This window comes from Cotesia typhae, unplaced genomic scaffold, assembly GCF_013202065.1.
Source record: "Cotesia typhae breed Kobodo isofemale line unplaced genomic scaffold, CoteBio_Ctyphae contig_4, whole genome shotgun sequence".
NCBI classification, from domain to species: Eukaryota; Metazoa; Arthropoda; class Insecta; order Hymenoptera; family Braconidae; genus Cotesia; species Cotesia typhae.
Window position 1 is genome coordinate 691363 of NW_027423748.1, and position 25274 is coordinate 716636.

Here is a 25274-nt window from a genome sequence, read left to right on the forward strand (position 1 = left end):
AATATCAAATATCTCGTTGAGAAACTCAATGTACGATAAAAAGGCAGTGATAGCTCGAGAGCTTCACAAACCAGCTCGCAAGAACTATAAACGTCGTCACGTTGACATCCGAGGCCTCGATGAGACTTGTCAAGCTGACTTGGTTGAGATGATTCCATATGTAACATTCAATAAAGGATACAAGTATCTGCTTACAATAATAGATATATTTTCAAAGTATACCTGGGCAGTTCCAATTAAATCAAAAAGTGGTGTTGATGTCACTAGTGCTATGAAGTCTGTACTCCAGCAAGGTCGTGTGCCTAAAAATCTCCATGTTGATCAGGGTAAAGAGTTCTACAACACAGAATTCAAAGATCTGATGAAGCAGTACAAAATAAATCTGTATTCAACATTCAGCAATCTCAAAGCGTCTATCTGTGAACGTTTTAATAGAACACTTGAAAATAGAATGTAGCGAGAATTTACAGCTCGTGGTAGCTACAAGTGGACTGATATACTGGAGGACTTGGTGAATACTTACAATAACACCAAACACAGTACCATGTAACGGAGTACACGAGACCTTCTTTATCCGGTGAAGGTCTTCAATCCGAGCTAAAATTATCGACCAATTCCCCAGGGCGCTGTGCTCCGAAGTACTCGCGCCAATAGTCTTATGCTAGTGAGTAAGTCCCCGAGAGGGTAGTGCCGGCGCTGAGAGAGAGAGGGAGTGGGGAAGACAGAGCCAAGAAGAAACGAACCAACAAATTTTGGTAAGTTTTATTGTGTTCGAACGATCGAAGAGTCGATATCGCAAACATCTCACTCAGGTAATTATTTCTATTCTATTGTTTCTTGTGGAACGATGCGATAAATTTTAGTTAAATTTAATGCTTGCTAGGCCCAATGCCGGCTCGCTTAAGTTTAATTAATCTAAGAAATATTCTAATACCAATTTCGTGTTCCAGAATAAAATATTCTCTGAGAATTAAGTTACGAAGTGGCGATTTAGGACCGTGTTGCCAATAAAACCTCATCAAGGAAAGACGAGAAACCCGGGAGTAAAAGCGTCGAGGGATTTTTGAAAATAAAACCCAAGGAAACTCCAGGTACAATGAATACGTCTAGGTGGATTCTCGGTGAAGCGGCATCAGCCAGGTCTTAAGTCGGCTGAAGGTTATCGCCATTTCGCGTTCGATTACAATCATTAGTTTTTAATAAAAGTTTAATTAATTAATCTTGCCAAAATTTAAGCAATTGGTTTAGTCAATAATTAAGCACTCATTACTTGAACTAAAGTCAGAATAAAAGTCCGAATAAAATTAAGAATAAATTTAAGAACAAGTCAGAAATGAAATAACTAAATATTTAATTAATAATACCAGGAATTATTTCGGGTTATTAATTAAACACGTAGGCAGAGTCTGGATTAATCTTACTACGAATTATTTCAGTTTGTTAATTCATGATTTTGGTGTCACGTGAAAATTTGATATCTGAAAATTGAGTTTGAGTAAAATCAGTTAATTTTTGTGTCAATTAAAATCATTAATATAAATTCAGTAAAATATTTTAGTAAAATCATCAGAAGTTAAAATTAATTAAAATCAATATAAATAATTTGGAACGAATTTTGATTGTGTGAAATAAAATAGAAGTAAAATCAGAATCGTAAAAAAAATCGTTAGAATAATTGTTAAAATCATTTAGATAAAAGTAGAAAATAAATCAGTTGTAAATTTCACTTGAAGAAAAATTCAACAAAAGTTGGGAGAGGGTCCGCCATCTTGTTTTGAGCTAAAACACTGAGTAAAGGACGTACAAGGTCGAGACTAAAAAATCTCAAGGCAATGTAAGGTGAAATATAATCCTCAAAATTAAAATAAAATAAATTTCAAGTTTCAAACAACACAAAAGTAAAATAAAGTAATTTAGCAAAAATAAAATAAACTCAGTTATTCAGAGACAAGTAAAATAATTTAGTTAAAATTGAGTGAAATAAAACCAATTGTCAATTTCTTAATTCAGAGATTAAAACTAAATAAATTAATTAATTAACTCTGACAAATAATTTGGACAAGATTAAAACAATTCAAGTAAATAAAATAAAATTACAAAAGTCGGAAAAATGAAATTCGAAGACAATAATTAATAAAATGAAACTAAATTAATTTTAAGGAAATTAATTAAAGTAATCAAATAAAATTTTATAATAAAATATGGCGTAATAATATCGACAAAAGTAAAATAAATTTGTAAGAATACTAGGACGTAGCGAATATTTTGTCGGCAGATTATTAAGACCTCTGTCATCAAATTTGAATCTATTAATACGAGATACGAAGACCTCTTAATATTAAATATTTATTGTTGTATTATTAAGACCACGGCAGTAAATTAGTTAAGAATTTTAAAAAGGAAATTAATCGCTATAGGAATTTGGATTGGGAATGAATGGAAAATTTATTCAAGAGAAAATTTAATAATTGAAATTTAATTTGGATTTAGTTAATTTAATAATCAGATTTAATTTGGAAAATAAAAGTAAATAATAGTCTTAGAAAATAATTAATAAAGTATGGAAATTTTAATTAGTGTGTTTGAATGATAATAATTATATTGTGGGTGCGTGTGGAAAATCATGAAACTATGAAACTATAGCAAATTATGGAAAATTATGGAAAATTGAAAAATGGAGGAAAATAATTAGAAACCGCGGTATGGTCGCTCCATAAGAGGGTACCGTCGGGAATAAGTAACTATGATAGAAACCGCGATATGGTCGCTCCATAAGAGGGTATCGTCGGGATTAGTAGCTTTGATAGGAAACCGTCTTATAAACGGGAATAGGACTTAGGATTAAGTGTTAATTAATTGTAAGGGAAATATCATTTTAATGGGGTGGGTTAAATAAAATTTCTTGAAAAATGAATTTCTTTGGTGATTTCTGTTTTCTTCCCAGCAATCTCTCGCGACCCTGTAGAACTTACTCCATGCTCTGGTCCAGTTTCTGGATACTGTGTCTAAAAATCCAGTGGCGCCCTAAATAAATTTAGGGGTGACCAAAGAGAACGAGGGGGCTTTTCAAAACAGTCATGTACCGTTTCAATCATCAAAATGAAACCTGCTGATGGTACCGCTGCTCAGGAGAATCAACTGCTTGAAAAAATCTATCAGCAAATCCAGCCAGTGTCAAAGAAGAAAAAAAAATAAATTCAAAGTTGGTGACAAGGTTCGAATCAGCAAGTATAAAAATGTATTTGAGAAAGGACATACACCAAACTGGACGACTGAGATTTTTACCATCAAGATTGTTCAGATTACAAGTCCAACAACATACAAGCTCGTGGACTACCAGGATCAACCAATACAAGGTGGATTTTATGAAGAGGAACTCAGCAAAGTTAAATATCCAGATGTATACTTAGTTGAAAAAATTATTTTGAAAAGTGGAAATAAATACTATGTTACATGGATAGGTTTTGATACTAAACATAATAGTTGGATTAATAAAAATGATATATAATAAATATTTATTAATAAGAACTTAAATCTTTTTATTTACAAACTTAAATCTATTCATTTACAATCTTAAATCTATTTATTTATTATTTTTTTCTTTTACAATCTTAAGTCTAAGTATTCACAATTATTTACATTTTTCTCCTTTTAGCTGGTGGCACTACATCGGCTTTCTTGTAGCCCCATGGAAGAGTGTCTGTAGAGTCTTCCAGCAGTTAACGTTTATCGTCATCCCAGCTCAGTGCAAGCTTATTTTTCTTGATTGTTTTTACAACATGTCTATTATTTCTTATTAAAAATTGCTCTTTACAAATATTTACATGATCTAATAAGCAATTTTTGAAGTCATCAAATGTGATCGTTTGCAATGTTGATCCCTTGACTCCCTTGGCTCTCTTCTTTACCTCACTTTTTTCATGCAGCTTGAAAGCGTACAGTTTTGCTCTGAGGCCGATAAACTCTGACAATATTTTGCCATTGTTTTCGTCCTTCATGAGCCCAAGAACTTTCTTATTCTTTTGAGGCATGCCATACATGTTGTTGATTGGATAGTCAGAGATATCAAACTTGTGTATATCACGTTTGATGATTTGAATAATATCAGGTACTTTGAAGTGATAGATGAGGCTGTCCGTGTCGGTATAGAGCAGCTTTGAAGCGTCATTGTCGAAGTTTTCCTTGACATATTTGTAATCAAATTTGATTTTGAAATCAAACTTTTTGCACCATATCGGCCGAGCCACTTTGTCACCAGTTTGACATCCTTGTGTTTACGCACATTCTCCATGGTCTTACCAAACACTGCGTTGTTCATGAGCTTGAAAAAGTTCTTTTAAAACTCATTAGTGGCATTCTTACGACACTCGGTGTTCTTGTCGATGTAAGGTTTGAGCCACGGTGACTGCGCAAACTTCAATACTGGGTGAACTTTTACAAGTTTCATCCCAAGTTGCAAGCACTGTTTCAAATTCTTGTAATGAATTACATAATTCATTTTTGGATGCAGTGTTGTAGCTAACTTACGAGTCTTACTGCCTGGTGGAATGAAGTGTTCTGGACACAATGGCATGTCTTTATGGAGTTTATGTAGATCTTCAGGATACTCCAAGCCAACCTCAAGTACATATCCGATGGATTCATCAGAGTTGAATATTGATAAAATATTCTCCTCTGTGATCTTCTTCTCCCACTTGAAGGAGCCTTGAGGAAGAGACATGCTCATTGCAGCTCCGTAGAGGTTGTTTACATCCAGATACATGATGTAGGACTCATCTTCTTCTGGATTAAAATCTTCACTCATGTCGCGATTGTTGGCCTTGACATATCGATTGGTGCATTGAGATACTCCACCACGGAGACCTTTCTAAAAAAACAGTATCTTTTCGGGGTCTAGTAATAGCTCAAGTTTGTAACGGGTATTTTTCCGGTTTCCAAAAGGAGTGAATTTTAACCGTTAGTGATTTGGACAAGACTTCCTCAAATATCTATATCCCCTAGCTCGAATGAAATCTCGCCGGAGTCCAGGGTCTTTTCGGAGATAGTTTATATAATTTATAAACGAAATTTGAGCCTGAATATAATTGATATCTACAGATTTGGTAGAATCTGGCGCCAAGTTCCGGTCAAAAATTCCGTTGTAAACGGAGCGCCAGACTACCGAATGTGTTTACCGTAAGCAGAACGATATTTTTAGGTTGTAAAATTTTATTAATTCTACAGAACTTTTTTTTTTCTCCAATATTACTCTATAATTATACATTATATGTTATATTATCAATATTAATTGATAATGGCCATTGAAAATAATAAATTCTATTTAAAATTAATTAAATTCTCTAGCACAAACTATAGTGACCCAGATTTTTAGATTTTGACTTTTTTCTTATGGAGAAAGTGACATGCCACAGACTAAATAATTCGAGAATGTATGGTAACTCTATACTAGATGGGAGACTACAGTTAAAAAAAAAAGTTATGAGCTTGCGTCGATGCTCACTGGGGCTCGTCAATGTTACACTAACACAAACTGTCGTTAGAAAGTTCGAAATCGAAAATAAAAGAAATGGTACCAATCATCAATATTACAAAAACCATGGAAATTTATTTTACGATTTTATAAAATATAAGTGTTATGATTGATAATTTGTCTATCAATCTAAACCAAAGGATGTACTTGATGGAATTTTATTAATTCTTATTAGTTACTCTACGAGAAATAATAGTTTAACGTGATTTTATCGTTACAATTGTTTGTGCACTAATTTCCCGCGGCAAAAGTACATAATTTGAATTAAAAATTTTTTCAATCACATAAAATGTTGAAATTTTTTTTTTTAAATAAAATCTCTAGAATTTACTATCTATCAACTTTACATATGAATTTGTTTAAATTAACTTTTTTTTACATTAAGTATTATTTATTAACTAGAGTCAATATCTACAAGAGCTCACATTGTTTGGGTTTAGTTTCTATGTAATAGTCAGCTGATCATTGCCTAAGTAATTCTGGTCGAGTGTTTTACAGATATAGGTGGCACTGCTATACTGCGACCAAACTGCGCGGACATTCAAAACGAGAATATTCTGTACAATCGCTTTCATTAATGCCTGGGTTAGGAATTTCTCACTTATAACCACTCAACATATTTTTATAGTCATGGGTGATAAGCTGTTGTGGTACACTGAGAGTACGAAACAGTGTGAACATTGGCATACTAAACGAAAAATATATTTAGAATGGTTAGTAGTGTAGTAACGGATGTAAACAAATATTTATGGTGAGTAAATAAATATAAAGTTTAATCTATTTAAATATTAAATACAATATTTAATAATTGTAAAATTTTTTTTTAAATGATATATATTGTTATTGATTATTTATATAAATTTTCAAAGCTGTCAAATATTTATTGAATTATGTCAATCCTCTAGACTGAAAGTCAATCCTCTAAAGGATCAGCAGAGAAAGTTAATGCATTTTGCTGGTGGTAATATGTCACAAAGATCGCAATGGACATCAAACATACAATTATCAAGAGGATCACAACGCAGCTCTAATACAAATCTTCTCCAACAAAAATCAAACTTGGTTCTACCTTCCACTTTTAATGTTAGTAATAGACGTGAAATCAAAATAGAATCAAACCTTGACATAATCTACGAGTCTCCCAACAGCTCGGCTAAAGAAAATGATATGCCAGATATGTTTTCTTCTCTTCGAGCCAAGCGATCCCAGGTATCATCCAGTAAGAATTCACACAAATTATAAACTCGAATAATTTTTAATATTAACTTATTTTACAGAATCCCCGAGTCCTGCCAAAAGAGCTCCGGAAAAGGAAGCAAGAGACCTAAGAGTAAGTTGCAAACCCTCAGGATTCGTCTCAAGGAATTGTTCTCAAGTTACGAACATCTTGAGTGAATTTTTTACTTCCGTAGGAATTGCTCCAAGTGAAAGCGACTCTCATTACATTTTAGGTACTTAATTATTTAAAAAAATTCATTTAAATTATTAAAACTATGAAAAATCCAAATCCTTATTAATTATTTCCAAAAAGCGATCCATTGATTACAGTGAAAAAAATCCTGCAGGACTTCCTCTCCAATGATTATTCCAGAGAAGCTATTTTAAAAGAGTTTGACGGTTATTTTAGGCAAGCCAACAAATGTCTAATTGCCACCACAATAAATTTGTCTGATAACTGTCAATTGGATTCATTCTAAAGTTCTCCAGTGATTAAAATTTTTTTACAAGTTCCAGCTATCCAGAGTACAGTCTTAAACAGTCTGCTGACTAAATTAAATGAGACTATTGTCACTGCGTAAGTAATAAACTCTTCAATAACATAATAAAAATAAATTAATAAATCAATTAACTTTTCTTTCCTCATCTACGTAACTTATTTTATTTATTATATATATATATTCTACTTTAGTTTAATAATTAGTGATTATTTGAAGTTTAATTGTTGTAAAACAATTGGATTGATGGATTTATTTCAGAGCACAAATGTTGATAAAGTCACGTGTTGCTGGTGCAACCAAAGGCCATGGATTATTAAAAAAGAAAGCTGTTGCTTTGCAGATGAGATTCCGTGTGATTCTTGGTAAAATTATCGAGTTAAATATATTTTTTTTTTATTTCTTTTAAGTAAAAGAAAGTTCAATAGATAAAAAAGATTTTTTTTTTTGTTTTTGTAAAGTCTACAGTGATTTAATAAAAAATTATTTCGATTTATTTCTAGCCAAAAACATTGATGGGAGAAGTAATGAAAGAAACGGTATTTTCATTAGCAGAAGCTAAATTTGCGACTGGTGATTTCAACCAAGTGGTCCTGCAGAATATAACTAAGGCCCAAATTAAAATCCAGTCCAAGAAAAACTATGTAGCTAGTGTTAATTTGCCAGTATTCGAATCCTACCAAGACGGTACGGATACTTACGAGCTCGCTGAGTTGGCTCGTGGTGATCAGCAACTCGCTAAACTCAAGAAGAATTATCAAAAAGGAGTCAAGCTTCTTGTGGTCGTTAAAGATTTCCAGTCCACGTCAATAATTTTTATGATTTAAGAATATAAAAATGTTATAAATAATTAATTTTTAATAATAATTTATTATTATTTAAAATAAATGAAAATTGAAAATCTCCTGTCTCTGTTTTCGACATTCAATTATTTTTTCTACTACTTTATTATATTAAATTATTATTAATATTAAATTTAATTATTAATAAATTAGTAGTTAGGGTTTTGAAAATTAAGTAACTTTAAGATAGGGATTCATATTCATAACAGGCCCGTCGTGGTTGGCGTATTCAGGCAGCTCACTCGCTTCTCTGCCACTTAATGTCTATAATTTTTATAATTTAGAAATATACAAATTTTTTTAAATTAATTTTTGATAATAATTTATTATTATTAAAAATAAATGAACATTGAAAATCTCCTGTCTCGGTTTTCAACATTCAATTATTTTTTCTAGTGCGTAATTTTTTTTTTTTTCAGTTTAGTTTCTGTCACGTCATTGATTGTGCTGCTTAATTAATTATCTGGTAGTCTATTATTTTTTTTACCAAATTATTATAAATCTGATAGTGATTATTTCGGCCCCCCTACTAATTCCTTTGATATGGCTGATATTTTTGCTAATAAGTCGCTCGTTACACGCGGTCGAATCATTGGTTTACAACAAGCTAATGTCCATGTACTTGTTATCGCTGAAATGTGTAATTGTAACATTAAAACCGTGCATTTGTGGATTCGAAAGTTCAGGGAGCATGGAGAAATGGGATTACGGGATCATCGAAAATTTAATTGTCGTCCACGGCTCTCCACAGTCGATGAAGATTTGCTATTAATTGAAACTTCATTACACAACCCGTTTTTGTCATCGAAGCAAATAATCGGCTTGTGCCAATCTAATCTTTCGGCATTATCGGTTAATCGTCGTTTAAAAAAATATGGCCATATCTCTGCTCGTCCAGCAAAGAAGCCGGATCTCACGGATGCTCACCGGATCACTAGAATAGAATACGCCCGCGATTATCGCCATTGGACATCAGCCCAGTGGGAAGATATTATTTATACGGATGAGAAGGTTTGAACTAATATGATATTTACCTATGCGTTTACTTTATTAGTTGACTTATGACTCATCTACATTGATATTTATTTTAAAATTAAATTAATTTCATTATTCCTCAATTTTTCAGTCTTTTTCTACTGCAGCTAATAATAAATTACACGTTTGGCGACCTAGTGGAGAGCGGTATAATTCAAAATATGTTCTTCCGGATAATTGGTCTGGTCGGGTCACATCTAACCATTGGGGTTGTATGTCTGGACGAGGATTAATAGCTCTACAGCCATTATCTGCCAACTTTAATGGAGAAGAATACGTAGAGCTGCTAAATGAGTGCATGGAACCAGCAGTACGTGAACTTTATCCCGATGATGACAATCCATTTATTTATTTCTTGCAAGATAATAGCCCTATTCATACTTCTCAAAACGCTCGAGATTGGTTTATAGCTCATCCTGATTTCATCCTTCTTCCACATCCTCCTAAATCTCCAGACCTTCATCCCATCGAGAACGTATGGGGTAATACTTCGTTTTCATTTATAAAATAAAAAAGCTGTTTATTTATTTCTAATTGGCTTATTTTTAAACTTTTAAAATTTATTAATAATTGATATTTGTATGTTTTATAGCAATGATGGTGGAGGCTTGGAACCCACGAGAACCAATCAGAAGAAAGGCCCAACTAGAAGAATATGTTCGTGAGATTTGGGAAAACATCAGTACCAAAATTCTTGATCTTTCATCAACTATAAGATCAATGCCTAAACGTTTGGAAGATGTGCTTGCGAGGGATGGCTACTGGACAAAATACTGATCATTTCAGCACCACTGAGTTGACAGAAGTATTCAGAAAAAAAGATTTACTTGAACCAAGTTAAGACAAAAATTCTTGAACCAAGAAGGTTTGAAGGAAGACCGAAATAATCTGAAACCAAGAAAAGAATTACTTGGCTTAAGAAATTGGATCTTAGGTCAAGAATTTTTATCTTGTTTCCAGATAATTTCGGTCTTCCTTCAAAATTTCTTGGTTCAAGTAAACCTTTTTTTCTGTGTATACTCTGGCTTAAAGTATACTCAACTTTAGATTGTGATTTATATATCTAAGCTCATTATTTTATACACTTATAAGCAATGAATTATTATTATTATTATTATTATTATTATTTTGTTATTAAATGCTCAGGGGGGTTATCCCCGGAATCCGATTCTCCGAGGGCCCAGCCTGAGCTCCATCCGTTACTGCTGGACCACTCCGCACAACAAGGCGGTTAGTGATCACAGCAGGCCAAAGTCATTTCCCTTAAGAGACGGAGAGAACCATGTAAAACAGCCTTCTGCATCCTAACTGCCAAGAACTCAGCTTTTGATGAGCAAGCTGGAACTTTGGCAAGTGAGGATACAAAAGACTGTTTCATCCCTCCTAGGACGCCAACAATCAGAACGAGAAGCTTGACACGGTAACCTGGGTAAAGTTTGCCAATTTCAAACAGGAGATCCTGATATATTTGTCTTTTGTGCTCTTCTTTGGCTGAGATGTTGTATTCAGCCGGGGCCGAGAACTCAATGACATAAATGTCACGAGTGGCCTTGTCGAAGAGCACAATATCAGGTTTGTTGTGATCTATCCGCCGGGTTGTTGCAAATGGCATGTTCCAATAAATTTTGCAACTGTCATTCTCAACAACCTGGGGAATATCTCCTGGCAAATAAGGCAGCACTGGTGTCACGTCAATACCGTAGCAATGACGAAGATAGTAGTACAGTACTCTCAGGGCAGCATTGTGACGCTGGATATATGCACCTCTCGCCAGCACTGGACATGCCGACAAAAGATGCATAAGCGTCTCCGGATGTTGTCTACACCTCCTACAGGAAGTGTCCGGTAGTTGCACCTGGAGCACCTTGCGACGGTACTCAAGAGTGTTAATGACACCATCTTGGCAGGCAAATATGAACCCTTCAGTCTCAGACATCAGGCCAGCTGACTTTAAGAAGGAAAACGTCAGCTGGGTGGACAAGCCATGATCACGCACGTGTTTAAAGAACACGCTGTGCATGGACTTGTCCATCAGTTCGCCAAGGAGTAGTTTTTCCTCGGCGTTCCTGATGACGCTCTTAAATTCCTCCTTTCGGAGTTCCATAAGAGCGTTTATTTCTCCAAGACCAAGGGTTCTTGCTGCATATATTGCTGCCTTATACAAGAATGACCCCTTATGCGCATTTTCATGTTTATGTACAATTGGCATAAGAAAGTCATCCTCGTCTGCAGTGAAATTGACAATTTCGTGTGTTAAACCCAGGACCAAACGGTCGTGAAGCCGCTCCAAACTCTGCAAACCTCTCCCACCGATGGACCGAGAGAGGTATAATCTGGCGACGGATGAATTGGGGTGCATGCTTCGATTCATATTAATGATCTTACGGGTTTTAATGTCAAGATCGCGTTAATCCTTTCGGGCCCATTTCAGAACACCGAAAGAGTATAGTAAGACTGGGACAGCGAGCATATTAGTAGCTGAGACTTTATTTTTGCCGGAAAGTTCGGAGGACCAAATTTTCCGGAGTCTCCTAACATACTCGCTCTGGAGAGTTGCTCGGACTTCAGAGACCGCATGCATACGGTGCTCTTCCATTCCTAGGTATATATACAACTCTCCGGCGTCTAATTGTCTTAAGACGCTCCCATCTACTAACTCGACATCAGAGCACTTACCCCTCGCCAGATATACGACCGCACACTTATCCAACCCAAAAGACATTCCGACATCTCGTGTGTACTCTGCTACGATGTTGAGGACCGCTTGTAGATGATCTTTATCAGCACTATAGAGCTTTAGATCATCCATGTAAAGCAGATGGGTGATCGAATAGTTTCGATCACCCGGAGGCCCCACAGAGTACCCATGAGTTTTACGGAGTGCAACAGATATAGGCAGCAGTGAAATGCAAAAGAGCAGAGGGCTCAAGGAATCGCCTTAGAAGACCCCCCGTTTATACTCTACAACTCCGGTTACGTGTAATGCGTGTCCACTTCCAATGTGAAAACGCGTTCGCCAGAGCTGCATTGTACGCCGAATGCATTCCACTATTTCCGGATTGACTTCCAGGCATTTGAGTAGATATAAAATCAACTCATGAGGAGTTGAGTCAAATGTCTTGCGATAGTCAATCCAAGCCATTGACAGGTTGCGTTGATAGTAGATCGCATCTTGTAAGAAGCATCGATCCACTATCAGGTGCTCCTTACAACCTGACAGGCCTCTGTTACTGCCACGTTGTTCATACAGGGTGATTCAGAATTAGTGTCCGACCAAGAAAATTTGGATAGAAGAGGCGATTTTAAGCACAATTGCAAGAATAAAATTTTTCGAAATTCTCAATATTTTGGGAGTTATTGAGGATTGAAATAGACCAATCAGAGAGCTCGTTACAAATTTCAAGAAAGAAAAAAAGTACAATAAAATTTACCAAGCCAACTTCATAACGAATGATATTATTGACTTATTTATTTTAAAAATAATATAAGATGTTATTTCTTTTGTTTCGAATAAATAAAAACTTTAATATTTTCATTAGAGAAAATAAAATTATTTCGCGCATTTCCTCGGGCTTATTCGAGTAATACAATTATGGTCTTAAAATTAGTATTGCTGGTTCTCCTGCCTATTGTCATGCATGTTGTCTTGATGATTGTCCCACGGAGTGTTATGTAGAAAATCTTACTAAGTGTTCTGACGTTCAACAAGTATCTTAATTTCATGCAGTAAATCGGTGGGATTTATGGGAAAAATTATTCTCTACAAAAAAGTGATAACATCATTTTACCGTATCAATAGCCCAAAAAAAAGTTGGAGCTGCGTCTCGGTTGAAAATTGCTATTCACTCCAAAAATTAAGTTTCCATTTCTGAAGTTCCACAAGTATCTCACTTTTATTAAATGAATAGGTAAGGATTATAGGAAAAATTATTCTCTACAAAAAAGTATTAAGATCATTTCACTGTATCTTTAGCCCAAAAAAAGTTGGAGCTGCATCTCGGTCGAAAATTGCTATTCACTTCAAAAATTAAGTTTCCATTTCTGAAATTCCACAAGTATCTCACTTACGTTTTATGAATAGGTAGGAATTATAGAAAAAATTAACCTCTATAAAAAAGTATTGAGATTGCTTTACTGTATCTTTAGCCCAAAACAAGTTGGCGCTGCATCTCAGTTGAAAATTGCTAGTCACTTCAAAAATTAAGTTTCCATTTCTGAAATTCCACAAGTATCTCACTTTCATGAAAAGAATAGGTAGGAATCATAGAACAAATTTACCTGTTCAAAAACGTATTGAGATCATATTACCGTATCTTTAGCCAAAAAAAAGTTGGAGCTGCGTCTCGGTTGAAAATTGTTATTCACTCCAAAAATAAAGTTTCCATTTCTGAAGTTTCACAAGTATCTCACTTTTATTAAATGAATAGGTGGAAATTATAGGAAAAATTATTTTCTACAAAAAAGTATTAAGATCATTTCACTGTACCTTTAGCCCAAAAAAAGTTGGAGCTGCATCTCGGTTGAAAATTGCTATTCACTCCAAAAATTAAGTTTTCATTTCTGAAATTCCACAAGTATCTCACTTTTATTAAATGAATAGGTAGGAATTATAGGAAAAATTTACCTGTACAAAAACGTATTGAGTAGGGTGGGTCAAAAAAATCGAATAATTTATTTTTGACTTTATACTCTGAAAAATAGGTTCGTAGACACCTAAAAAGAATTCTCTCCAAGTATAAGCTCTTAATTATAACGGGAAGGTCCTCCGCTTTGCGGGTTTCTATTTTTTTCGAATAATCAGATAAAAAAATTTATATCTCGCTTCCAACTGCTTGGAAAAATATTCCGTGGCATAGATTTTGTGAGAAATTGAATGCTTTACAAAAAAGGTCTCTTATGACTTTTTCAAAAACTCAACCGATTAAAAGATATTCATAGTTGAAGTTTGGCTATTTTAAGGAAAATATTCGTTTTTATTATGAATTTTATAAGTCGATGAAAAAAATTATTTCGGATTGCGGAACTCATGATTTTGTAGGAAATTTACTGCTCTACAAAAATGGTCTCTTATGATTTTTGATTAAGTGAAGCCGTTACGAGATATTCATCGTCAAACATTAACGAATATCAATATTTCCAGTTTTTGATCAATAATTCGATAAATTTTAATTTAAACTATGAGTTTCAGGAAAATTTACATAAATTTGAGTTTCGATCGATAAAGAAATGTTATACTAAGTTAGATAAAGAATTATTGGAATTATCATTGATTTTCCTTGGAGAAATGCCTCAAGAAAAGATTTCTTTCAAACGTCCTGGTGCTGTTCATCATGCTAGATGGATGGCTAAGGCCATTTATAGTTTGAAAATGTATCTATTCAGAGATGAATTCAAACTCTCTCAGAAAGAATTGCATGGTCTTCGTCATTTCTGTATTTTTATAGTCACATTGTATTTAAAAGCTTGGTTTTCATCAACTTCTGCAACAACTGCTGCTTATCATGACTTGCAGTTTATGAAAAATTTATTGAAGTACAAACATATCAATCCTTTGATTTCTTCAGCTACGTGTGAAAAAATGATTTCGCACTTATGGTATTTGAGCGATGAACTTGCCATTTTATCACTGTTTGACGATGGCGTTCCATTAGAAGTAAAAAAAGTATTGTTGAAGCTGTTAATACTCGTGAAGGTACAGATTCTAAAGCTAAAAGATTTGTAATTGCTAAAAAGATTTGAATTCATTGGCGCAGAGAACTCTGAGTGACTTTGTGTCTAAAAAGTCATTAAATCTTTTCAAAATCTTCGATCTACCGTATGACTTTCTTGATGTCGATGTTGAATTATGGCCTACTAATGAGAGTTATCTCGAAAATAAAGAATACTTTCAACAACTAAAAGTTGTCAATGATTCAGCAGAGCGAGCTGTTGCATTAGTCAGTGAATATAATCAATGCTTGACAAAAATGAAGAACAATTCCAGTACTTATTGCAAGTTGTCAAAGAACATCAAAAACATTCCCAAATTGTAATAAAAGAAATTATTTATAGTAATAGCGTACTGTTATGTTAAAAATATAGACAATTATATTGCAATTGATAATTCAATAAAAAATTTATCTATAAAAAAGTTAAATACTGGTTGTTTCTCACTTGATTCAATACTTTTCATATTAAATTTGACAAAGAAATATGTCATTCACTTCAAATTAAACTAATCATTGGCTATATGTCGAAAAAATGCTCTAATTTCTTGTTTTAATGCAATCAAACAAGCTCAAGACTGAAAACAATATTAAAAAAATTGTTTATAACATTTCTTTATCGATCGAAACTCAAATTTATGTAAATTTTCCTGAAACTCATAGTTTAAATTAAAATTTATCGAATTATTGATCAAAAACTGGAAATATTGATATTCGTTAATGTTTGACGATGAATATCTCGTAACGGCTTCACTTAATCAAAAATCATAAGAGACCATTTTTGTAGAGCAGTAAATTTCCTACAAAATCATGAGTTCCGCAATCCGAAATAATTTTTTTCATCGACTTATAAAATTCATAATAAAAACGAATATTTTCCTTAAAATAGCCAAACTTCAACTATGAATATCTTTTAATCGGTTGAGTTTTTGAAAAAGTCATAAGAGACCTTTTTTGTAAAGCATTCAATTTCTCACAAAATCTATGCCACGGAATATTTTTCCAAGCAGTTGGAAGCGAGATATAAATTTTTTTATCTGATTATTCGAAAAAAATAGAAACCCGCAAAGCGGAGGACCTTCCCGTTATAATTAAGAGCTTATACTTGGAGAGAATTCTTTTTAGGTGTCTACGAACCTATTTTTCAGAGTATAAAATCAAAAATAAATTATTCGATTTTTTTGACCCACCCTAGTATTGAGATCATATTACCGTATCTTTAGCCAAAATAAAGTTGGAGCTGCGTCTCGGTTGAAAATTGCTATTCACTCCAAAAATTAAGTTTCCATTTCTGAAATTCCACTAGTATCTCACTTTTATTAAATGAATAGGTAGGAATTATAGGAAAAATTATTCTCTACAAAAAAGTATTAAGATCATTTCACTGTATCTTTAGCCCAAAAAAAGTTGGAGCTGCACCTCGGTTAGAAATTGCTATTCACTCCAAAAATTAAGTTTCCATTTCTGAAATTCCACAAGTATTTCATTTACGTTTTATGAATATATAATTCAAATAAAAAAAAAAAAAGAATCTATTTTATGTTCTATTTTAATGAACTTAGCTTTTTAGTAATTTAAATTATTTTCAGTCAAACAATCGTTTGTTTCTTTGCTCACTATAATTTATTTAGTATATATTTTTGACAGTTAGTCACTATCATTTGTTGAATATTGTGTAAATTGAGTGAAACTTTTTCTCGTCGAATTGAGTTTCCTTTGAATAAATCATGGCCGAGTAAACTTCCGTCGAATATACGGACATGCTCATTGTGTATGGCATGGCTCACTGTAATGCTGCTGAAGCGTCACGTTTGTATTCCGAGCGTTATCCTAACCGGATCCTCCCCTGTGCCCGTACAATACTAAGAGCGGTCAATCGTTGCTGTCAAACAGGTTCTGTATTAGCCAATCGTCGGGAAGCTGGTGCACCACGCAATGCTCGCAATCCGGATAATGAAGATGATATTATCGCTGCGGTTGAAAATGACCCTGAAATTGGTATCCGTGGAGCTGCTCAGGACCTCGGCTTGTCTTATTCAACCGTGCAGCGTACGTTGAAGAACGAAAAACTGCACGCGTTTCATTATCAACGAGTTCAGGAGTTACTACCTGGTGATTATCCAGTTCGGCTCGCGTTTTGTCGCGAACTCCTTCGTCGTATTCAGAATGACGAGTCACTAATTGATAACTTGATATTCACCGATGAAAGTACGTTCGGTCGACAATCCTTCTGGAATACGAGAAATTTCCACTGGTATGCGCGAGAAAATCTGCATTGTACGGTTACTCGCAGCCATCAGGAGCGATTTTCCATAAATATTTGGACGGGAATTCATTTTGGTCAACGAGCTGTCGTAAGATTAATTCATATAAATATACAATTGTTCTATCGACATCTCGTTAATTCTTACATTTCTCATTAATTTCTAGGTTGGTCCCTTTGAATTCCAAGGAAATCTCAGTTCTGCTATGTACGTAAACTTCCTCGATAACCATTTTGCAAGGCTTTGTACGCAAGCTGGAATCACTCGTCGCTTATATCGTCGAATGTGGTTCCAACAAGATGGCACTCCTGCTCATACAGCAGGAGCTTCTCAGGCTTGGCTTCATGCCAACTTCGCCAATCGGTATATTGGTCGAGGAGGTATATCGAACTGGCCACCTCGATCTCCAGACCTTAACCCTTTAGATTTTTTCCTCTGGGGTTATGTGAAATCTGGTGTGTACCGCCATTCAGTCGATGATGTCGGAACTTTACGTCAACACGTTACCGATGCACTCCGCGACGTGACGCCGGAAATGTTAGATAGCTGCAGGAGAAATTTTCTGAAGCGACTCAATTGTTGTATTGAATGCAATGGAGCTCACTTTGAGCATGTATTATCTTGAAATGGGAATTTGATATTGAAAATTTATGTATATAAAAAATATGCATTATCGTCGGAATTTTATATTTTATATTTTTTTTTTACAATTTTGTTCTATGTGTGAAATAATGATATTAAAAAAAATTTTTGTTCTTAAATAAATTTTTTAATTGTTTATCTTCATTTCTTTCAGATCTCTATTGCTTAAATAATTAGTTAAAAAATTATTGTTTTCTTAAAAATCATAGTTTCATCTGTTCATCTTCGCTGCTTCGAGTTCTGGGCTCGACTCAAACTTGCCCATCATTTTGTAGATCTTTTGTAGCCTATTCTTTGCCTTCTAAGTCTAGTCTAAATTGAGAACGTGCAAGTTTTATAATTTTATAAATTGATAATTTATTTTTATTTGGATTCATCCAGTGACTTATTAAAATAATTTAATTAATAATTTATTCAGAGGAAAATGTCCTCAAGTTAATTTGGAAAGAAAAGCCTCCTTAAAAGAAATTAAACGGAGAGGGTTTCCAAAATTACTCATCAGTAGGGCCAGGAAGTTCGCCCTCAGATTTCGCGTAAATTCGAAGAAAAATTCTGATTGGCTGTTGATTTGTTTATTCCAATTCCATATTCCGCGAGTTTATAATGTCAGAAGCCAAATTCATGCACATAAATATGTTTTGGATTATTAAAATTCTAAACATGTAAATTAGAAAAAAAAAACACAGATTTTTTTGAAGAAATGAAAGAAGAGTGACAATGATTTTTTTCAGGTTAAATTTGTGACTCGATAAAAAAAAAAATTTTGGTAAATTTTAAGATTTTGATCGAAATTGTTTTGTAACTTTTTTTCGGCCAGACTAGCCAAAAAATCATTCAATATTTTTTGTAGAGAATATTTTGTTCTATAATTACCACCTGAGACTTAAGCTTATATAGGTCAGCAAAAAAAAATCACCATGGAAAACTCAATTCTTTTGGTAAATTTTAAGATTTCGATCGAAATTATTTTTTAACTTTTTTGGGCTAGACTAGGCAAAAAATCATGTGATACTTTTTCGTAGGGAACATTTTGTTCTATAATTACCACCTGTGACTTAAGCGTATAAAGGTCAGCAGAAAAAAATCACCATGGAAAACTTATCGCGCAGATGCAGGTATCATAAATAAAGGGATTATAATTTGGTAGAAATTTCAAATGGAAAAAAAAAAAGTTTTAAATAAAGTGTCCTTGCGAAGGATTAAAAAAAATTAAACATATACTAGAATTTTTAAGATAATTCTTAGAGGTATATAAAAAAGTATCGTAAATAATATCTAGACAATACGTGAGAAAACTTTACGCTAGTTATTACCAAATATACGTGTACCTATAACTTCACATATTATTTCTTCCTACGCAACATCTATACTATATATTCCATACTGCTCGTTAGCAGTAAAACAAAATTACTCAAAAAATTCAATACAATTATTGGAGAGAACTTCAATTTTTAATTTTTAACTTTCCGTTAAGAAAATTGAAAATTTTCAAAATTCGGGAAGTTATTGGTTTTACCCCGTTTTTCGAAAATTGAATTCTAATCCGATCTTGAGGTTTTGAGGACCTAGGAACCTTTCCTGATTGATGTCCGTATATATCTGTGTGTGTGTGTGTGTGTGTGTGTAAACCTCTCATAACTTTTGAACGGCTTGACCGATTCGATCGCGGTTGTTTCCATTCGAAAAGATTCGATAAAACTTAGAGTTTGAATACAAGTTGGACCGATTCAAACCGATAAATTTTGAGAAATCTTCAAAAAATTGCGAAAAAAAATTTTTTCAAATGTGGTTTTTTTTTAATAACTTTCAAACAGCTGGACCGATCAATTCCAATAACTAATCAGCTCTTAACATAAAAAACCACGTCGATCGCCACCAAGCCGGTCAAAATCGGTTGATTCGTTCGTGAGTTATCGTTGACGAAATAAATCGAAAAAAGTGTTTTTTTCTAATTACACCGAAATTTCCGGTCTGATCAATTTTTATTTGAAAATATATCATAGAATTTGAAAAACTGCGTCGAATACCACCACCGGCGTGAAAATCGGTTTATTCATTCAAAAGTTATTGCGGTTTTAAAATTTAAGAAATAGTGTTTTACTAAACTTTTAACAGATTTTTGAGCTCGGCAAGCTCAAAATGACACAAAAATTATATTTTTGAGCTCGAAGAGCTCAAAAACGTAGCAAGGGCAATTTTGACCACTTAAATATGAAATTAGCGGGAAGTTGCAGGAATGGCTTTTAGGGTCAACATTTTTTCTAATTTTTTTAATGTGTCACGGAATAAATTGAAGGCAAATGAAAATTTTTATTTTATTATTTGTCTACTAATTTTATTTATTCCTTAGGAGGTTTGTATGCTAATTTAGTCTTGTCTAGTTATATTTTATTCAAATAATGTGAATGAGAAATTATGTTCAGATTACTAATGATAATGAGAAATTTTTTATTCAAAATACCTGAAAAAAATATGACTAGCCATAACTTAATTACTGTGAAAACCTCAAAGAGCAAATGAAAATCTTTTACCATCGACAACTATTAAAACTCTAATGATTTGAACTAAAACTAAAAAAAATTTCAATCTATCATACATCATACACGACTCACTTATTTGAATCATGATTCAAATAAGTGAGTCCTGTAATGATCATTACTATAATGATCATTAGACCATGTTTAGAAAAACTTCGAATGATTGATTTAAAATTCATGCTGAATTTATTAGAAATCTAGGATCATTTAAAATGAGTATCATGATGAACTCTTGTTGGTTGACACGTCGTTTTTTTTTATATCTATATATTTTCTATCTTTTAAGCTATGTTGCTTTGAACTTCAATCTAGATATTACAGTATAATATGTAAAAATGATGATTGCAAATATAAATATATCAATTAAAAGATATATCACAAGGAAGTCGCAAGATGATGATATGTCATTGATTGAACTGAAGCTAATTACTAGGGCCAAGAATTTGGTTTTGTTAAAAGACAAAGAAAAAAGATAGGCGGAGCCAAGCTCTCTGATTGGTTGAAAAAAAAAATATGTTTTGTTTCTCGCAAGCACCTGAAGCCAGTAGCATAGTAAAAAATAAAAGTCGGATTGTTAAACCAAAATAAAAATATTAAAAAAAAAAAAACACATTAGCCTACAGGTTGTGCTGAATGTCTTTCCAGATATTGCGCTGATGGTCTCTCTAGTTGTCTTGCTGATAATGAAGCTAATTCAGCAAACTCTCGACAATGTTGTAGTAGCATGTTTTCAGAAAAGTGAAAAGAAAAAAAAATATTTTGAAATTGCACACGCAGAAAGACACGTTGATAATTTTCCGAGATATTGTACTGAGGGTCTTGCTGGATAGCGCGCTACTGGTCTCGCTGGATATCGTGCTGACGGTCCCACTGGATATCTTGCTTGCTATCGAGCTGACGGTCCCACTGGATATCTTGCTTGCTATTGCGCTGACGGTTCCACTGGATATCTTGCTGACGGTCTCACTGGATATCTTGCTTCATATCGCGCTGACGGTCTAGCTGGATATCGCGCTGACAATGTGGCTGGATATCGTGCTGAGTGTTTTGCTTGATATCGCGCTGATGGTTCCACTGGATATCGCGCTGATGGTCCCACTGGATATCTTGCTACATATCGCGCTGACGGTCTCGCTGGATATCGTGCTGACGGTCTCGCTGGATATCTTGCTTGATATCGCGCTGACGGTCTCCCTGAATATCTTGCTTGATATCGCGCTGATGGTATCATTGGATATCGCGCTGAATTATTTTCTATGTAGCACAATCTCTAGCAACTCTTTTAGCATAATTACTAGCAAGATATACAGTAAAATCGTCAGTAAGAAAGTGAACGAGATAGTCAGTATGACGTTCAGTGACAATTAACAGCAAGATGTCTAGCATGATTACCAGTTAGACGATCAGAGAGAAACTCCAATATGGGGATTAATAGGACGACAATATGACGCTCAGCGAGAAAAAGATCAAAATTATTAAATAATTTTTAGCGAAGCGCTCCACCTCATATAAAATTTACCTTTTCCAGTAAACGTATTTCGTCTTATGCTAATGGTAAGGTTATCTATTTATTAGTATTCACTAAAATAATCAATTCAAACAATTTTCAATAATTTTATAAACCGAAATTTATTTCTTTGAAAAGTTTCAAATTATTTTTTTGGATTTTTTAAATTATATAAAAACAGAGTAACACATCGATTGAATTTGTCCGTCGTTATCTGAAGTTCTTGGCGCGTATTCTCTTGTGTAAAACCTGAAACGAATTAACGAATTTAAATATTTACTTATCTTTACTATACTTTTATTAATATTTAATTAAGACTTTATTATTAAATTGAAATAATTTACTTTCAATAGTGTTAAGTATGTTTGTTAACTCTAAATTGGAATGAAACTCAGTGAGAGTCAGACGTTTTAATCTCTCCGCACCAAGAATGCTACGCAACAGCCATCGAGTCATCTCGTTCGGTTTGTCTTTAAATCGTAAAACATCTTGCAACTTTATGCGCTCTATGAAGACATTGCTCCCTTCTGTTTACTCGACCATGGCTCGATTTACAGTCGGCCTGTTCCATGTACTGGTCGAAGCAGTGGTATAATTAATAGCAACAGCAATCACTTGAGCAACCACTCGAAAAATGTAAGCAACTGTATCAACTATTCGGTAAATAATAGAAGCCGCAGCGTCATTTGGAGGAGTAGAAATAGTTGAAGTAGCTATTCGGTCGGCAGCAGAAGACGCAACTACATCCAGAGTAGTAGAAGCGGTGGGAGTAGATGTTTGGTGAATCGTAGAAACTGCAGCATCATTCGGAGTAGAAGAAACAGATAGGATAACTGCTCGGTTGATAGCAAAAGCTGCAGAGGAATCCGGAACTATCGGAGTAGTTAGAGCCGCTGGATGGTCAACAGCAAAAACTACAGGAGCAACTGGAACCGTAGAAGTAGTTGGTGTAATTTTTCGGTTAACAGAAGTAGCCGTAGCAGCAGAATGAACAGAACTGCAACCAGGAAAATTGTCCACAGCTTCGTTTAGACCATCAGAAGAGGAAGAAAATTGAACGGACGCATCAAGCTTCAAACGATCATCCGAATAACCGATGATAACCCCATTTGTATTTACAGTGAGACTTTCAAGCCAAACAATATCTTCTGTAAATATGGGAAAACAAAATTCACCGAATTAATTTATGAATGTTAAAATTAATATTGAATTTATTAATGTTAAATCAAGACAATAATTTAAAACTTACTGCTTTCCGCAATTATAAAAGCAGACACGTACTTTCGTCCCCATCTGACAGTTGCATGATTACACTCGAGTCGCTTATTAATTAATTTTGACTGAATCACACTTGTGGTTTTTTCCTCCGGCCAAAAAACTAAGGCATACATTTTAAAGAAACAATAAAGCTCAATGACAAATGGGAACGTAAAATATTTAATTTAAATGAATAATAAATAAATTACAGATAAAAAACAATCTCAGATAAATAAGCTGGTTTTCACAGACTTCGTAGCAACATAAACTTTGCCGTTGTTTAACTGCACTAGCCGTCTCTTGTTTTTTTATTTTCAAATAATTCCTTCAACATTTAAACCTCCTAGCTAACAACATAGTAAGCGGTTCGAATATTTTCATCTCTATTCTATTTTTAGCTGATCTTTTTATATAAAACAAGCTCAATAACTAAGCTTAGGCGGTTAAACACAAACATTTAGAAATTATATCTCATTTTCACAATTAAATTCAAAGTTTTAACCAAGATAATAATAATTTGTTCAGCAAATTTTTCTCTATGAAAAAAGCCCAAAGGCTCACTTGAGGACATTCGATATAAAAAATAAAGAAATAGAAGCTCATTTAAAAAAAAAATTAACGGTTTCAACAAAAATATGCGCATAACTATTTCTATGCTAGATTTAGGTAAAAACTACTTTTGCACGATTTTGTTAAGCTAACTTATCTCGATAAAATATATCGATTTGCTGAGCTAAGGCGGTTGAGTATAAGAAGTTTAAAAAATGAAAGGTCATTTTCAGAAAAATTTCATAGTTTCAACAACAAAATGAGCGTAACTTTCCTGGCCTAGACCTAGTTCAAAAACATCTTTTCTTTATTATGTTCAGCCAGTTTTTCTTTATTCAATAAACCCAACGGCTCACTTTAGGCCGTTAAGCATGAAAAATTCAGAAATAGAAGCTCATTTTCTAAGAAAAATTCCCAATTTCAATCAAAATATGTGCGTAACTTTTTCTAGGCTAGATTTAGGTCAAAACAACCTCTATGCAATTTTATTTAGCTGATATTTCTCCAAGAAATAAGCCTATTTGCTGAGCTTTAGCGGTCGAGTACGAAAAATTCCGGAATAGAAGCTTATTTCCACAAAAAAAATTACAGTTTTGACAAATAAATAAGCGATATTTTTTCTAGCCTAGTTCATAAAAATCTTTCTATTATTATGTTCAGCCAATTTTTCTCTATCTAACAATTCGAACGGCTCACTTTAGGCTGTTGAGCATTAAAAATTCAGAAATATAAGACTTTTTTCACAAAAAAATTCACAGTTTCAATCAAAATGTGTGCGTAACTTTTTCTAGGATAGATTTAGCTTAAAAGTTATACTGTACTATTTTTCCGGCTAATTTTATTCTATAAAACAAGCCTATTTGCTAAGCTCAAGCCGTTGAGGATGAGAAATTCAGAAGTAATACTTATTTTCACTATAAAATTGAAAGTTTCAGCCAAGATATGCAAGTGACTTATTCTTGGTTTGACCTAGGTAAAAAACATCTTCATTCTATTTCCTTGCTGTTATTATTTTGAATACTTGTCCATGCCGCCTAACGATTTCGTTTACATCTGTTACAAATTTAAATCGTACATCTAATTTCTATTCAAATTCCGATAAATGATCTCTGAGCTTTTCCGCTCTTAGCTGTTAAAAAATTTGATTTATTATCCGCGCCAACTTCAATGCTTATCTCTATAGAATTTTTATTGTACGTGAAGTAGAATATTTTTTGTTCGTTTTTATATTGGCGTAATTACAAATCAGTTCATTTTTTTATATGTTTTATCTCGTGTAAGTGTTTTTATACTTTGTGAGTTTGTGGCTTACTCTTCTTATACCTGACCTTGCGTTTTCCTCAAAATTGCCCAGACGAGCACGACCTATCCAAGAATATTGGGCAGATATTCGTCAAGTCTTAGCGATACCAGTGAGACTGCAGCACGATATCCAGTGAGACCGTCAAGCAAGATATCCAGTGAGACCGTCAGCACGATATACAGCAAGATCGCCAGCGTGATATCTAGAAAGGTATCCAGCGAGACCGGCAGCGCGATATCCAGCAAGATCGTCAGCGCGATATCAAGCAAGATATCCAGTGAGACCGTCAGCGCGATAACAGGAAAGATATCCAGTGAGACCGTCAGTGCGATAACAAGCAAGATATCCAGCGAGATCGTCAGCGCGATATCAAGCAAGATATCCAGCG

The 25274-nt window shown here is 33.8% G+C and overlaps 1 protein-coding gene across 1 annotated transcript; it reads right to left on the minus strand.

The window, feature by feature from the left end:
- Nucleotides 1-21899: 21899 nt before the first annotated feature.
- Nucleotides 21900-25274, minus strand: LOC141527123 (uncharacterized). Its single transcript, XM_074242434.1, has 3 exons — nucleotides 23027-25274; nucleotides 22122-22925; nucleotides 21900-22026 (listed from the first exon to the last, which is right to left on the minus strand). Exons 1-2 carry the CDS (start codon nucleotides 23166-23168, stop codon nucleotides 22309-22311), a joined length of 759 nt encoding a protein of 252 aa, XP_074098535.1. The 5' UTR covers nucleotides 23169-25274; the 3' UTR covers nucleotides 21900-22026; nucleotides 22122-22308.